Source organism: Myxocyprinus asiaticus, chromosome 24 (assembly GCF_019703515.2).
Source record: "Myxocyprinus asiaticus isolate MX2 ecotype Aquarium Trade chromosome 24, UBuf_Myxa_2, whole genome shotgun sequence".
Lineage (NCBI taxonomy): Eukaryota > Metazoa > Chordata > Actinopteri > Cypriniformes > Catostomidae > Myxocyprinus > Myxocyprinus asiaticus.
In genome coordinates, this window is record NC_059367.1 from 9150680 (window position 1) to 9164807 (window position 14128).

At 36.1% G+C, this 14128-nt stretch overlaps 1 protein-coding gene across 2 annotated transcripts in view; it reads right to left on the minus strand.

Moving 5' to 3' along the window:
• Positions 1 to 9397: 9397 nt before the first annotated feature.
• LOC127415160 (mediator of RNA polymerase II transcription subunit 27) overlaps positions 9398 to 14128 on the minus strand; it is an 86569-nt gene continuing 81838 nt past the window's right edge. For both annotated transcript variants that reach the window (XM_051653773.1, XM_051653772.1), the window contains 2 exons: positions 12852 to 12929; positions 9398 to 9993 (listed from right to left, as the gene is read on the minus strand). In XM_051653773.1, the coding sequence (XP_051509733.1) occupies positions 9859 to 9993; positions 12852 to 12929 (213 nt within the window). In that variant the 3' untranslated portion in view covers positions 9398 to 9858. The remainder of the gene's footprint in view (positions 9994 to 12851; positions 12930 to 14128) is intronic.

Here is a 14128-nt window from a genome sequence, read left to right on the forward strand (position 1 = left end):
AATTGTGCTCATCTTCTAACAAATTGAGAGACTTCAGAAGACATGACAACATTTCCGGTGAGGGAACATAGTGAGCAATGATGCTCCCTGGTTTTTACGGAGCATTTTGGGATTTTTTAGGGACTGAACGTTTCAGTGCCCTGGAACGATTTTGCGATTAAGACGGCCCTTAAAATGCCCAAATCCCTGAACAGTGCCCTGACTACTGAACTAAAATAAAGAAATAAATCTAGCACCTTTACTACTCCAGCCACTGTGAGAACTTAGCAGTCCTATACTGCAGATGTTGTTAAACTTTGTATGACAAATTGCTTGCTATGTGTCTCATTTGTAAGTCGCTTTGGATAAAAGCGTCTGCTGAATGACTAAATGTAAATCACTGAAGCAGAGACTAAGCCTCATTCACTGCAGAGAAACAAGTGTTCACATGCTGTTAAACACAAGAGCTACAGTTTTCAAGTACGTGCTGCAGACCCACCAGGCACAATGCAGATAAGATGAGCAGGGAACAGATGGAACGTGGATGTTTCCTGAACATGGTGCCGATGTACGCACCTCCTACATAAGCCTGGGGCTGTTAGCATGGAGATCTTCCAGAACATTCTTGGCATCGCGATGATCTAGTCACCATCTGTCTCCCAGGACAACCTCCCAACATAGACCCTCCCCGCCTCCCGCCATGTCTGCGCTCATCAGAACGGAGATACGCAGACAACTGTCAATGAAATTCACGGCCACTTTGAAGCCATTTTCTTGGGCGGGCAAATGAGACAGTCCTGTTTGGATCATCTGTACCACCTGTTAAGTCTACGAAAACAGATGACTGCATGCTTGTTAACATGAGACGTCCACTATGCCAAACTTGTGTTAATCAACAGGAAAAATGACAAGACACAAATGATAGCCAGGGACAAGCCCGCTGATGAATAGCACAAAGAGTGAATTCAGTTTCAGTGTGAATGCTTCAAACCATTCAATACCGAATTCAGCTCAAGGGTTGCACCCAAGGAGTTCTAATATATAGTGGCCAAAGAATGTATTTGGAAACTTGGAACGTTCCGGGTTCAAAACAAATTAAGCTAAATTGACAGCATTTGTGACATAATTAAACAAAAAATATTTCGACATGTTCCTAATTTATATATATATAAAAAGGAATAAGAAGCAAAATTCGTGGTTACAATGAGGCATTTACAATGGAAGTGAATGAGGCTAGTCCATAAACGTTAAAATACACTCTGTTTCAAAAGTATAGTCCCAAGACAAAAACATTATATGTGTCAACATGATTTTAGTGTGATAAATTGCTTACCTTATATGTGTAAAGTTATATCTTTGTTGTCAAGACAACATAATGTTGGTAAATCCCTGATTTTTATCACACTAAAAGGATGTTAACACATAATGTTGTCATTTTGTGGCTATACTTTTTTAACAGTGTGTATTTTAATGTTTCTGGACTGGCCCCATTCCCTTTCACTTTAAGAACCTTACTGTAACTGTGATTTTTATTTTTAAACATGGGGCGATTTGTTATAATTTTTTGAGGTTATTTTATGCCACATAATGCCACTAATGCTGTCGATTGAGCTGAATTTTTGAACTCTTGCGCACTGAAAAATGTATGAATGTCTTTGAATCACAGAACAAAATATCAAACCAAGAGCCATTCTCAAAAAAGGTGGTCAGGCATCATTTATTTGCAGATGCCACTGCAGATCTTTTGTTATCTAATGCAATGAAATTCATACATTTTTAAGTGTGATTATCATTACATTTTGCCGAGCAACTAATTCGTTTTTCAGCCATAAATGCCATGTGACTAATGCTGCCTTCATGTGCAATCGGAATGATCCTACTTCCCACTTCTGAACTGGTAATTACGAGTATGTTGCGTTCAGGGTTGGGGAGTAATGAAATACATGTAACGGGATTACATATTTAAAATACAAAATATAAGTAACTGTATTCCACTACAGTTACAATTTAAATAATTGGTAATTAGAATACAGTTACATTCAAAAAGTATTTTGATTACTGAAGAGATTACTTTGCATGTTATTGTCATTTGTTTCATTTAATATTTAGTCCTTTCAGATGGAAAACATTTATACATACAAATGATGTAATCCAAAGTGCATTTGAACAGCGGTTAAACACTTTCTTATGATGTGTTACATTCATACGAGCAGACAGAGAAGTAAGTTTGAAGTAAGTTTGGAGCAGAAAAAATAGAAATAAACCTTGTGTAAATTGTCAGCTTTACGCTAAGCTAGAATGCTATTTCTAGCCATTTTACATGCACATGTTACCAGGCACGAACATATTTTTCTATCAAGAAAATTCACGTTGGATCATAATTTCTTTTTTTCTAGTAAGACCTTTGATATTAGGGCAAAAATCTTATTCTTGATAATAATTTTTGTATTGTTTTCCTGTAAAAATATCTAAAAAAAAATCCTTAAAACAAGATCAATTTGATTGATCTTGTTTTAGAAACAACACTGCATAAGACATTTAGGTTTTTCAGAGAATCTATTTTTAACATGTGTATTTTGTCTTACTGTACTGACAGAGTTTTTATAGTCAAAACAAGTGAAAAAATCTACCAGTGCTGAAGAAGTAATCCAGAGTATTTAGAATACGTTACTGACCTTGAGTAAAGGAATACGTTACAAATTACATTTAACAGCATGTATTCTGTAATCTGTAGTGGAATACATTTCAAAAGTAACCCTCCCAACCCTGGTCGCGTTCAAGTGCTTTGTTGCCGGAAATTATGTTCATTCATATAAATTTTTTGAGGAACTTTTATTTTGACACCGTAAAAAAATATTACTCAGCTTGCTGACGATAATAGCATTTTGGTCAAATACAAGCTATTTTTACAGTGTAAAAATTTACAATATGCATCAAATTGTTGCTGATAAGATTAAATGAATATGACCAAAACGGTAAGCACTAACAATTAACTGTATTTAGAAACAATTATAAAACCTGTCATTCACTACAGAAACCGTACTCTCCTCCGCCATGTTGAAAGTTTACTACGACTCCTAACTTGGGTATCAAAATTATCTCAGAGTTTCCCAGTCGTAATTATGACTTGAGGGGTCGTTCATGTGCAACTTCTGAGTGGGAAACTCGTATTTACGATAATTCCGATAGCACATGATGTTGCCTTCATTCTGAAGTGATAATTACGAGTTCAACTGCTTTGTTGTCAGAAAGAACAGGAAACATGGACAATGCTGGGTTCAGTCATACATATTTACATATATCATAATACATATTACTATGCTTGCTGACAATAATGGAATTTTGGAATTTACGATAATTTTGATAGCACATGAAGGCAGCATAATTCCTCTGGAGCCGAAGGAAAATGACAGCCTGCCAACGCTGATTGGCTACAGCTTTTATATAAAAAAAAAGCTTTGCCTAATGTTCGGTCTGAACAAAACAGAACGTATGAGCAAAATCACACTCGATCTTCTTTCAGTTTCAGTGCGAGCATCGAATATGGTGAACCCTGATTGTATTAGAAGCTTTATGGATGTGATATTCATTCTTTTTTTTCTTTGGATCCATTAAGATACTCAAAAATTATTATTTTTATTTTTTTTTAAATGCACTTCACATAAAATTAAACACTTCTTGTAAGATTAACCTACAGTATCTATGACAAAAAAAAAATCATTTTTTAAAAATTATTTTGTAAAAAAAAAAAAAAAAAAAAAAGATGTGTATATTCATTCATTAATAATGCGTTACCATGACCCTCACTTTAAAATAATTAGTTATGTCTTTATATTTATGTGGTAACACTTGACTCATTACTTATGGGTTACCAGAATTATTTAAAAAAGACCCCCAGCAATATCTAACATGCCGAAGTTAATAATTTGTAATGAACAGAAGAGATATCACAATGAATACACATGTTGGGCACATACATCCCTATATTTCTGTAAGGTAAGCTGACTATGATACTCTACCAGACACTGTAGCCATGATTTAGAGAGCTGTTACGATCATTAATTAATTCCCGCAAAGAACACACGAGGCGCATGTTTCTCTGAAGGCGCATTTCATGATCATGTTTGCAATAAAAACATAATCATTCACATTTTAGGCACATATTAATGTTCTGATTAGTAATTAATTAGTAGTTATTTTAAATTAGCCATAGTTAGTAGATAGTTCTCAATGAGGATAATCAAATCCAGTAATTAGTGATTATCTAACAGTGAACTACCTCAGTCATCAGTTCGCTATTACTTACTGATTGGTTAATCATGTTTTCATATTAGTTAATAGTAGTAACTAAAGTGTTAATGTAGTACTACTCATTTGTCCTGCATTAATTCCTGCATAGTTACCTATTAAAGGTGCAGTATGTAACAATTTTCATGTAATATTCGACTTTTTGCCAATGTGTGAACAGCTTGTAACGCAACTTAAAAAATGAGCCCTTCCCGGACTTCCTAGTTTGCCTATTAAAGCCTGTAGACTGATTTTCATGCAAAGAGAGCGGGTTGGTTTTGCCGGGAAATTCCAAAGGATGTGACGTTTATGCACGCTCCAGAGAGCCTTGCCTCAGTAATAGCTTCTCTTCCGCTATTCAACAACGACAACAAACTGCAACACTAGGTAACGTTATCTTAGAGATGGAATCCAGCAAACGTTCGGCTCCCAGCACAACACCGACTCCTACACAAACTCTGAGTAAGCCAAAAATAATAAATAAAAAAAAAACTGATCTACTGTATCCCATCTGGCTAAGCGGGAACGCAATCGTGGTCGAGCGAAGACTAGAGTGAACATCAGCAGGGCATTTGATTCCTGGAGGGACCTTGGGGATCAAAACCGACCCTGAATTGGCATTCTTCTTACTGGACAGGTAAGCTTACATAACTGCAAAACATGTGAAATATAGTGCCATAAGGATTGATCTGTGTAATTTTAGCTAACTTGATCTTGCTTGCTAACGCTGATGAATTGCAAGCTACCTTGCTTCGTAACTTTCAAATAATTTCAGCGATATTCTCTTTATACAATAAGTCAGGTATACAGGATAAATTGAAGCAAATACGCTGGTTTCTTGATCGTAGTACAACATATGACATCCAAAACATACAATAGTGCAACAGTAAACTGTCTGGTATAGTTCGGTAGTATGTAGCTGTATGTGTGTATCAGTATGCTATGTTAGCTGATAAGTAGATTTAGTTTAGTCTCAAAGTTTGTAGTAAAACAATCATAACTGTGTAATTTTAATTACGCTACCTCATCTGTCAGCAGGTTAATCACGTTCAGTCTTTTTGTACGTTATGTCATTGTTTTGGCCGATGTTCGCTTGCTCGCGTCCTTATGGAGTGTGTGCACGAGCACCAGCAACAGTTAGCTGGCTGCAGTTCACTTAACAGCCACAGGTGTCATTAATAACAAGGGTTTCTGAATCTTACATACTGCACCTTTAAGGACGGACCATTATTATAAAGTGTTGCCCAATTTGCTTCCGCCATGATTCTTATGCTGCCTTCTCATAATATTGAATTTATCATAAATATGAGTTTCCCACTGGGAAGTTGCACATGAACGACCCCTGAAGTCGTAAATATGACTGGGAAACTCTGAGATAATTTTGATACCCGAGTTTCCGAGATAGGGGTCGTCGTAAACTTTCAACATGGCGGAGGAGAGTATGGTTTCTCTAGTGAATGACAGGTTTTATTGTTTTTTGTAAATACAGTTAATTGTTAGCCCTTACTCTTTTGGTCATATTCATTTATGTATATCAGCAACAATTTGATGCATGTTGTACATTTACACCGTACAAATAGCTTGTATTTGACCAAAATTCCATTATCGCCAGCAAACGGCGTAATATATTTTATGGTGTCAAAATAAATTCCTCAAGAAATATATTCGTATAAATGAAAGATTTTTTCCAACAACAAAGCACTTGAACACGACATACTCGTAATTCCCACTTCAGAAGTGGAAAGTAGGATAATTTCGATAGCACATGAAGGCAGCAATAAATCGACACGTCCCCAAACTCGGAAAGTCAGGGCTCGAGGAAAATCCAGAGTTTACCACTCATAATTACCACTTTGTGGTGGCGTTCATGTGTGTTCAACTCGTAAATAGGATCATTCCAACACGACATGAACACACCATGACATCTAACAGCATGGGTTAACTGCAGACCCTGTTTTTAAAATATGACAGTAAATAGACTGCTTTCACCGTTAAACCCAAGGAAATCCAGTGGCATTGAAATAAAGACAAGACCCACGCCTCATTCGCGCAGCACAGCTGAATATGAACTTAAACTCTCCTTTCGCAGCTTTGGCAAGTTTACAATGGGGCAAGGACAGGGAGTATGCAAGGCACCTGGACTTGAATTCAATCATTAGTATGGGTCTGGGGCGGTAATTAGGCATTCAGAGGGGAGTGTGTGGGAAGAGGTGACGAAGAGCAGTTAATGAGGCCACAGGATGGGGAGGGGTGAACAGGCGACACTGCGGGAAAACATCACACACGCGGCGAGGAGAGAGAACACACTCCACAATTATAAAGCACAGTACACAAAAATACGATTCAACACCCAAGGAGGTCAGGCTAAGAAATGTGCTGTAACATAGATGACAGTCTAACAAAGCTTTGAAAAAAGAGGTGATATTTTTGTTTGTAAGCAAGGCAAAAGATAGTCCCGTCCTTCTGTAAGACCATGGCAGCAGAATTTGATCTGAGAATAACTGTAAACAGTGATGAATAATACATTGTAATTTAGCACCAAAGGTGGTAGGCCTGCTGACTTTGCTCATGGACCCAGATTTTACATTGAACATCATGAGGCAACTGAACACAGTACCAAAATTGTTTATCATACAAAAGTTATTTAATAATGTAACATTAAATTTAAAAATGTTATAAGTCAAAAACTCACTACACAAAACACATTGTGGTCATCACAAACCATCTTTATCCTCACTGCAAGTGAACTTTTATCTAATGTAGTCTGGCTTGTAATTTCTTTTATCTGTGTAATTTTGTTCATGGTTTTTGAGGATGTTGGCATCTACAGATGAATTTGCACCAAAATACTGTAAATACTGTATTGGCCAGGCCAATTAATCGACCTATATTTGGCCCTTATGAGATTATTCACACAGAGAGCGAGCGAGCTGGTGTGTCTCCAGCATGGATGCGGAGGCATTTGAGACTTCTCAGAGTAACTCAAAGCCTCACACATGGCAGCCTGAGTAGATCTGAAGGCAATGGTGATTTTCAGTCGATCATAGCAGATCGTGAAAAAGAAGCTCAGCTCAAAGGGGTTTTTCAAAACTGATAATATAAATGAAAGTGAGAATATACGCCTGTGCATCAAGATTTTTAGCAGGGTCTGAAAATTCCAAAAACAATATAAGATTTAGGATTTATTTAGAATATTACAGTGCTTGCAAGGCAGCTTTATATAGATGCTCCTAATTATAACATTCTGGTTGGGGGTTTCTAAGTACTACTGCAATTAATTTAGCCCAAACTACTTTACACACTGTCACATACGAACATTTTAAATGTGTTTTGTAGATAATTTCAGTCTTGGGTGTGCTGTCTTTTTTATTAAATTATTTGAACATCAAATATAGTTGATGTTCTTATGACAATCCATGTGGCCATGAACAAAAATGCTTTAATGCTTCAAACAGAACAAGCTTCAGTTAACACCAAGTATTACAGCCATGTAATAAATAAAAAGTTAAAGTACACCCTTGCACAGAAACAGCTTTGCCTGAAGTTTAATGCCATTTTATTTACAGAAATGACTACTTATAGCATTTTTCTTGAAAATATTTGTTGAACAGAAAACAAACAAAACTTTGCTCTAATTTTGATTGCCAAATTTTGATCAAATTTATATTGCACTGAATTCAAAGCTTAAAAAAAAAAAAAAAAAAAAGGAAAGCAAGAATCTCTCTACATTTACGCTTCTCATCCACGAAAGTGCTCTCCATAACCGCATACTTTGGAAAACAATGATGTTAGGAAACTGAAACCTGAGGTTTTAAACTTAGATGGGTTAGTGTAGACGTGGTCTAAGTAAGCCACAAGACTTTAAGGGCTCTAGACCCATTGCTTTTTAAGGTTACATTTCTGAATGTACACCATTTTAGTCACTTTGCCTTTGGTCCTGATTGCCAGCTTGCATTTCTTCGCTTATAAAATGCTTAAAACAAAATACGCTGAATAATTCAAACTTGCATGTACAATGTGTCGTAGGCAAAAATGAAGTCATGTGAGGGCAAGGTTACAAAACAAAAGCCAACTTCCCATACAAACACAGGCATTAAAAGCCTTTGTCATCACAATGTAAATACTGCATGATGGAAAAAGCAAATAATTTCTAGGTCACACGCACTTAAGAATATGCTAGAAACCATGTACTTTGGATTGTAATATATTTTTTATGGACTGAATGTACATTTTGTAGTTTAGTGCACTGGTTTCAGAACTTTATACATGCAAATTTAAAAGCAAAAAAAAAAAAAAAAAGCTTGTGCTAACATTTACAGAAGTTGACACTAAAATTTAAGACCAGCAAAAACAGTGCTGGCACAACGTATTTGAGTTAAAAAGGTGATATAATTTATATACTAAAAACTTTTTATTTTGTTAAATTTTTATAATAAATACTCCCAGCTTAATGTGCAGAGACAACTATAAGCAAGCCATTTGTAGGTTGATTCCCAGAAGAGTGTAACTCTTTTTGAAGCGTCCCAACCAGTTCGACATAGCAACATTAAAGGGATAGTTCACTCAAAAATGAAAATTCTCTTCATCATTTACTCACTCTCATGCCATCCCAGATGTGTATGACTTTCTATCTTCTGCTGAACACAAAGATTTTTAGAAGGATATCTCAGCTCTGTAAGTCCATAAAAGCACACAAAAAAAGCACATAAAGGCAGCACACAAGTAATCCATAAGACTCATTTTTAAGGAATAGTTCACCCAAAAATGAAAATTCTCTCATTATTCACTTACCCTGATACCATCCCAATTAATTCCTTTTTTAAATTCTCCTCCCTGCCCAGTAGGTGGCGATATGCACAAAGAATGCAAATCTCCAAAAACAAAAGAAGAATGTGGAAGTTTATGGAGATTTATAGTAAAGGACATAAATATTTATCTGTTTCTCACCCACAGTTATCATTTAGCTTCTGAAGATATGGATTTAACCACTGGAGTCTTATGGATTACATTGATGCTGCCTTTATTAGGTTTTTTTTTTTTTTGCAATTCGATTTAGTGATGCTAGTAGCACAGAAATTACACAATTCAATACATTTAACAGTTTTTATTTCAAAAAGTATACAACACGTTTTGAAAAAAAAAAAAAAAAAAAAAAAAAAAAACAGAAGCAAATGTTGTTTATTTAAAGGTCAAACATGGAAACTGAATATTCATTCAATCAGAGATCAGGGCACGGCCCACCTAAAACATACAAGATCATGACCTACTTGTCATAATCGTGACTGACACAATTATGAAAATACCTTCTAGCCATTTACAATGCAAAACATCAGTATTTTAGACATTTGTTCTTACAAATGGGAGTAAATAATAAAACTTTGGGGAAAAAAGGAATATGTGATATCTAGCTGAAGAATAATATTCTTTTAAAAGTAGAGTGGAGCAAAGCTATGAAAATCTCAACAGCAGTCCATCTTCATGATAAATACAAAAGTCCAACAACCCATGTAGCTGTAAAGACAGTGCTAGAAACAGGATCCTCAATTATTTCCCAAGCCAAATTATGGAATACTGTATGGTCCGGGGGCAGCATCACTGTCGGCAGGTGTCGTGGAAGGCCTCCAGAGTTCGGAAGTCCCTCCATGTTGGCGGAAGGCCGTCCTGCAGGTACTTGCCACAGCGTTGACACGGCGTCTGGAAAAGCTTGATGTAGCTCCTCAACCAGGTCTGGTCAAAAGAAAATGTAAATATATACAAATATAAGTGGAAAATTTGGAAGAAATGCTTATTTTTTTTTTTTACATCAAACTAGCTTCAAAAACCAAAGATTCCTCCTTATGTGAAGTGCTCAAGAGACTAAATGTAAGTTCCATCACTCATTTCAATTGAGTCCGATATTAGCATGTAGCTAAGCTAACATATCTTAATACATAAAAAACCCAAATAATGAGACAAATATTATCCAAGTGTGCAGCTCTCTAGGTTTTGGAATCGAGCTAATGGAAGTCACTGTACCCACACCCACATCAGAGAGAGGAGCTGGCTGGCCTCATTACACTGGCGGTGTAAGAGCAGCTTGAGGTTTGTGGGGTCTCACAGCAGTCACAAGTAGACATTGATTAACAGCAGGATGAGCACAGCTGCTTGCCTCTAACAACAGCACAGCCGGGGTTTACCTGCACCTGTCAGGACGCATTGTCTTTCCTAATTCATCTGCCAGCCCAAAACATTACTTATACTCCAATTAGCATGTGCAAGTACATGATCCTCTCTATCTTTCCATCCATCCATCTTCAGTTAAATTCAGAAATTTACATACACTTAGGTTGAAGTCATTAAAACTCATTTTTGAACCACTCCACAGATTTCATATTAGCAAACTATAGTTTTGGCAAGTCGTTTAGGACATCTACTTTGTGCAAGACATAAGTAATTTTTCCAACAATTGTTTACATACAGATTGTTTCACATTTAATTGACTATACCACAATTCCAGGGGGTCAGAAGTTCACCAAGACCTCAGGAAAAAAAAAACAACAACAAAAAAAAAAAGGATTTCCAAACGCCTGAATGTACCACATTCATCTGTACAAACAATAGTATACAAGTATAAACTCCATGGGACCACGCAGCGATCATACCGCTCAGGAAGGAGACGCATTCTGTCTCCTAGAGATGAACATAGTTTGGTGCGAAAAGTGCACATCAATCCCAGAACAACAGCAAAGGACCTTGTGAAGATGCTGTAGGAAACAGGTAGACAAGTATATATATCCACAGTAAAACAAGTCTTATATCGAAATTACCTGAAAGGCTGCTCAGCAATGAAGAAGCCAATGTTCCAAAACCACCATAAAAAAGCCAGACTACAGTTTGCAAGTGCACATGGGGACAAAGATCTTACATTCTGGGCAATGTCCTCTGGTCTGATGAAACAAAAATTTAACTGTTTGGCCATAATGACCATCGTTATGTTTGGAGGAAAAAGGGTGAGGCTTGCAAGCCGAAGAACACCATCCCAACCATGAAGCATGGGGGTGGCAGAATCATGTTGTGAGGGTGCTTTGCTGCAGGAAGGACTGGTGCACTTCACAAAATAGATGGCATCATGAGGAAGGAAATTTATGTGGATATATTGAAGGAACATCTCAAGACATCAGCCAGGAATTTAAAGCTCGGTCGCAAATGGGCCTTCCAAATGGACAATGACCCCAAGCATCCCTCCAAAGTTGTGGCAAAATGGCTTAAGGACAACAAAGTCAAGGTATTGAAGTGGCCATCACAAAGCCCTGACCACAATCCGATTGAAATTTGTGGGCAGAACTGAAAAAGCGTGTGTGAGCTAAGAGGCCTACAAACCTGACTCAGTTACACCAGTTCTGTCTGGAGGAATGGGCCAAAATTCCAGCAACTTATTGTGAGAAGCTTGTGGAAGACTACCCAAAACGTTTGACCCAAGTTAAACAATTTAAAGGCAATGCTACCAAATACTAACCAAGTGTATATAAACTTCTGACCCACTGGAAATGTGATGAAAGAAATAAAAGCTGAAATAAATTATTCTCTCCACTATTATTCTGACATTTCACATTCTTAAAATAGTGATCCTAACTGACCTAAGACAGGGAATGTTTTCTACGATTAAATGTCAGGAATTGTGAAAAACTGAGTTTAAATGTATTTGGCTAAAGACTTTTTATTCATTGTATTGGCCTTATGTACTAGACAGACAGATATGTACGTCCATACGATAGATAGACAGAACCCCAGCCGACATACTTTTTTAAAAATAAAAAAGTAGAAGATATTTTGATAATGCAAATATGAATAAAACTGTTTGGTTCAACAGTGCAGTTTAGATCGGGGTAAGGGAGAGAGTCTACAATTTCAGCCATGATCAGAATAGCTCTGCATTGATCTTACGGAGAAGTAATCAATCTCGCCTCCCTTTTTTTTCAAAGCTCAGAGCAGAAGTTGACTGACTATTAAAAGACACAATGCTTGACATCAGACACAAATATAGTCACAGCAAAGTCCACTCGTTAAAGATTTTAAACACGGAATCAAACAAAACGCAATGACACTTAAATTACATTAGTGAATTAGTGAATATAACAGAATTTAAAAAGACGTGTTGAGAAAACATGATGAAATGTTCCTTTTACACATGGAAATAAAGTCCTATTCCTATTCCAAATTTTCGATGCTTCTATCCAAAGCATCGTACAGTGCATTCAAGCAAAATGGCCTTTTTATCATTGTCTGTTCCCTTGTCCGAACCCTTTACCTTAGCATTGCTAGCACTATTCTCTACCAGTTGAGCTACATTAACAGGTTCTCTCTAATTGTTTTGATAAAGCACTACTACCGCAATAACTGATTTGATTAAATAGTGTAACCTAAACTACAGTTCAGTTATTGATCTTACATGGTCTTGCACAGAGCATGTAAGAAGTGGAGTCATTTCTTCCAATGTGGAAAACAACCTCTCGTTAAACGGAGCACCAGATAGCCAAAAGCAAAATTTAATTATTTTATGTAATAATTTCTGCAGTGTCATTTTCAAAGCAATGAACTATACCCACCATGAAAGAGCGAACAACAACATCAGGCATCTGAGGAAGCTGATAATGCAGAAGGGCTGTGGTCGCATGATCAGTGACCTGAGTGAACAAAGGGATAAAAAAAAAAGATAATTTAAAGAGGACACATGAAAACAGGATTTTCCTTACAATTTTACGACGCAGTACGTAGACATATTCTAATTTTCACACTTTACAATAAGGTTCAATTTGTTAATATTAGTAAATGCATTATGTATCATGAACTAACTGACTTGTAAGTCACTTTGGATAAAAGCATCTGCCAAATGAATAAATGTAAAACTATCAATGAACATTATAATTTTTCAGCTTTTATTAATTTTGGTTATTAATGTTAATTTTTAAGGATACAATTGTTTATTGTTAGTTCATAAATATTAATATTAACATACTTTTATACAGTGACTTTTATAAGTGTACTAGTATGTTAAAATAACAAACTAAGAATATTAAGTGCTGAAAAGTATTTTTAATTGTAAGTTCATGTTAACTATTAATGTAGTTATCTAATGTTAATTACAACCTGAATAAAATCTTATTGTAAAGTGTTACCATTTTCACCAAACAAAGCTCCCTTTCCAATTCACATAGACCATTTATTTATTAGTCATTTTCTGACTGTATTACAGTAAGAAAAATAAAAAATAACAATACTGTTAATATATTGTTTTCTCACATTGCAGTAATGAGAATATGATTTTTCTTAGCATTACTGTAATGAGAATTGAGGTTGAAAATGTTCTTAATTGTCATGAAAATGTCACATTGCAAAAGATCTTACTGGTCCTAAAAATAGCCTTAATTTACTTAATGCAAAATGCAACTTCTATTTCTTTCTCTTGATGTTGGAGGGATAAATGACCAGTACATGTTCATGACTGGTTTTGTTGAGATTCACCCAAATGCATGAGCACACAGTTGAAGAAATCTTAATTAAAGTCCATTTTCAGATCAATCTACTCACTCGCAGATTAACTTTAAAGTCCAATTTTGCAGAACACCATAACCTTATTACTTCCCCTAAAATCATATCTTCCATCACTAATGTAATTATAGTAAAGGACTAAAAACTGAACCATTTCAATCTCTCATCACAGTTTCATTAGACAGCCAGCGTTGACCAAAGTACTCACGGGGAACAGGGCAGTTAATTCCTCTCTCAATAGAGCGCAACAGCGAGCACCCACCGACCAGGCGGTCTTGGTTCATAAGTACTTTCCCTCTCAATTTCTCCCTAAGCATTTCAATAAATACATGGT